The sequence below is a fragment of the Trachymyrmex cornetzi genome, unplaced genomic scaffold (assembly GCF_001594075.2).
Source record: "Trachymyrmex cornetzi isolate Tcor2-1 unplaced genomic scaffold, Tcor1.1 scaffold130, whole genome shotgun sequence".
Classification (NCBI taxonomy): domain Eukaryota; kingdom Metazoa; phylum Arthropoda; class Insecta; order Hymenoptera; family Formicidae; genus Trachymyrmex; species Trachymyrmex cornetzi.
This window is the reverse complement of record NW_017295873.1, coordinates 518,460-520,494: the sequence shown is the minus strand read 5'-3', so window position 1 is coordinate 520,494 and position 2,035 is coordinate 518,460. Positions and strand designations below refer to the sequence as shown.

The 2,035-nt window shown below is 51.1% G+C and overlaps 1 protein-coding gene across 1 annotated transcript; it reads right to left on the bottom strand.

Annotated features, from left to right (window-relative positions):
• Positions 1-434: 434 nt before the first annotated feature.
• LOC108770643 (uncharacterized) lies at positions 435-1,574 on the bottom strand. The gene has a single exon (XM_018522317.1). It carries the CDS (start codon positions 1,572-1,574, stop codon positions 435-437), a length of 1,140 nt encoding a protein of 379 aa, XP_018377819.1.
• Between the last annotated feature and the right edge of the window lie 461 nt (positions 1,575-2,035).

Genomic DNA, 2,035 nt, shown 5'->3' with positions numbered 1-2,035 from the left:
CTTCGTTAATGGCATCTATTGTGGACCTCCCCTTTCTGAAGCCAAATTGCATTGGATTCAGGTTCGGCCCTCTATTGTCTAGATGATTGACGATTCTGTCCGCTATGATACGCTCCAGGAGCTTTGCCTCGTCGTCAAGCAAACAGATCGGCCTATAACCCGATGGTTGATCGTCTGGTTTTCCTGGTTTTCTTAGAAGCACCAGCTTAGCATTCTTCCAAACACCTGGGAAGTGACCTTTCTTCAGGCATTGTGAGTATAGCCTAATCAGTTCTCCAGCCATGACGTTCACAGCTAGGGTCCAGGTTTTCGATGATATCCCGCTGGGACCTGGTGCTGCGTTCTTGCTTCTCATCCTACCGACAGCTTGTAGGAGCTCCTCGTGGGAAACTTCTAGTTCCGCGTTCCAAGCAGCGGCCCCTTCTAGTGGTAACTCAGGTTCCTGCCATTCCTATGGATGGGAACAGTCCGGCGAGCACTCGTGTCAGAGTCCCTTCCTCAAGGGATTCAGTAAATGGTGGTGTCCACTTCCTCAGCTTACCGAGTACTAATTTGTAAGGGCGCCCCCATGGATCCTCGTTAAGCGACTGAACAAAGTCCTCCCAGGCTTTAGCTTTGGCCCTTCTCAAAGCCTTTCCGAAACTGTCTCTGGCCAATCTAAAATTTAGGAGGTAGAGTTGCTTTTCAGCCTCACTTAGATGGGCCGCTCTTCTCCTAATTCTTCGCAACTGTCTTCTTGCTCTAGTTAATTCCTGTCGTAGAGTAGCCAGCTCTTCAGACCACCAGGGCATGGCCCTACGTGGTCTCGGTATGGACCTAGGCATGGAGGCGTCACATGCCTCTACCATCGCTTTCTGAAGAGACCTGGCCTGGACTTCTGTGTTTTCTACCTCTTGCTCCCTCCTTGGCCATGTGCCTGCCATGATTGCAGCCAGGAATACGTCTTCGTTCAACCTTTTTGTGGCCCATCTTTGGGCTCTCGGAAGTTTCCTTCTGTGTATCTGTTGACCCGTGGGGCTCATGGTGAGCTCTATGTATCGATGGTCTGTTTTTGATTCTCGCTTCGAGACCGTCCAGTTAATGACTCTCCTAGCGGCGATCGGGTTGGCGAATGTAATGTCCACGATCGACTCCCCATTTATTCTTATGCATGTGCTTTTATGTCCTTTATTTAGACAGCACATGCCCATGGCACTGGCCCATTCCGCGATAAGTATTCCTCGTGGGTTGGTGCTTCTAGAGTTCCACATCGGAGACTTAGCGTTTAGGTCACCTCCGATAATCATAGGTCTGTCCATGTGTCTTATGGCCCATCTTTCCAGCTCCTCAAGCGCTTCCTCGCACTGGGATATGCCGAGGCTTGGAGGTAGATATACCCCCACTATCAGCATGTCTCCCCATCTAATAGAGGTAAAATGTTCCCCTCTTTCGTACGGGGTGCACGGCATTGCCTCTTGTGCCTGCCTCCATGTGATCGCGACCGTCTCCATCTCGTTCGAGTGCCAGTGAGGGTGGCCCTCAGGGATCGTGTAGGGCTCCGACACGATCGACAACGCGAAGTCTCCCTCCGCCATCGTCTGCAAGAGAACATCATGACCGTCTCTTGAGTGGTTGATGTTAGCCTGCAGTACAAGATTAACCATTGTTATTTACGATGGAGATTCCTCCTTCTCCTTCCTTCCCTGATGCCGTCGCTTGGTCCTCCTGGTTCCAGTTTTGTCCCTGTTCGGGCCAATCTATTCCTTGGGTGAATGTCGCCTCAGGAGTCTTCCACTCCTGTGGATTATCCACCTCCATACTCTCTATCGTGGAGTCCTGCGTCACCTCTGTCGTTTTGGGGTCATTGACGCTGCACGCGGCCATGGACCTTACCACGTTAGTTTCCACCTCTCCAGCATCATTTGATGTTTCCGTTGGAATCCTTTTTGTCCCTGGATCAGCATCGATCACCATTGTATCGTCATCCCTTGTGGATGCTTGTGCTAGTTTTAGTAGAGTGGGTTTGGCACTGCCTTTCCGTCTTACCGCGTTGGGT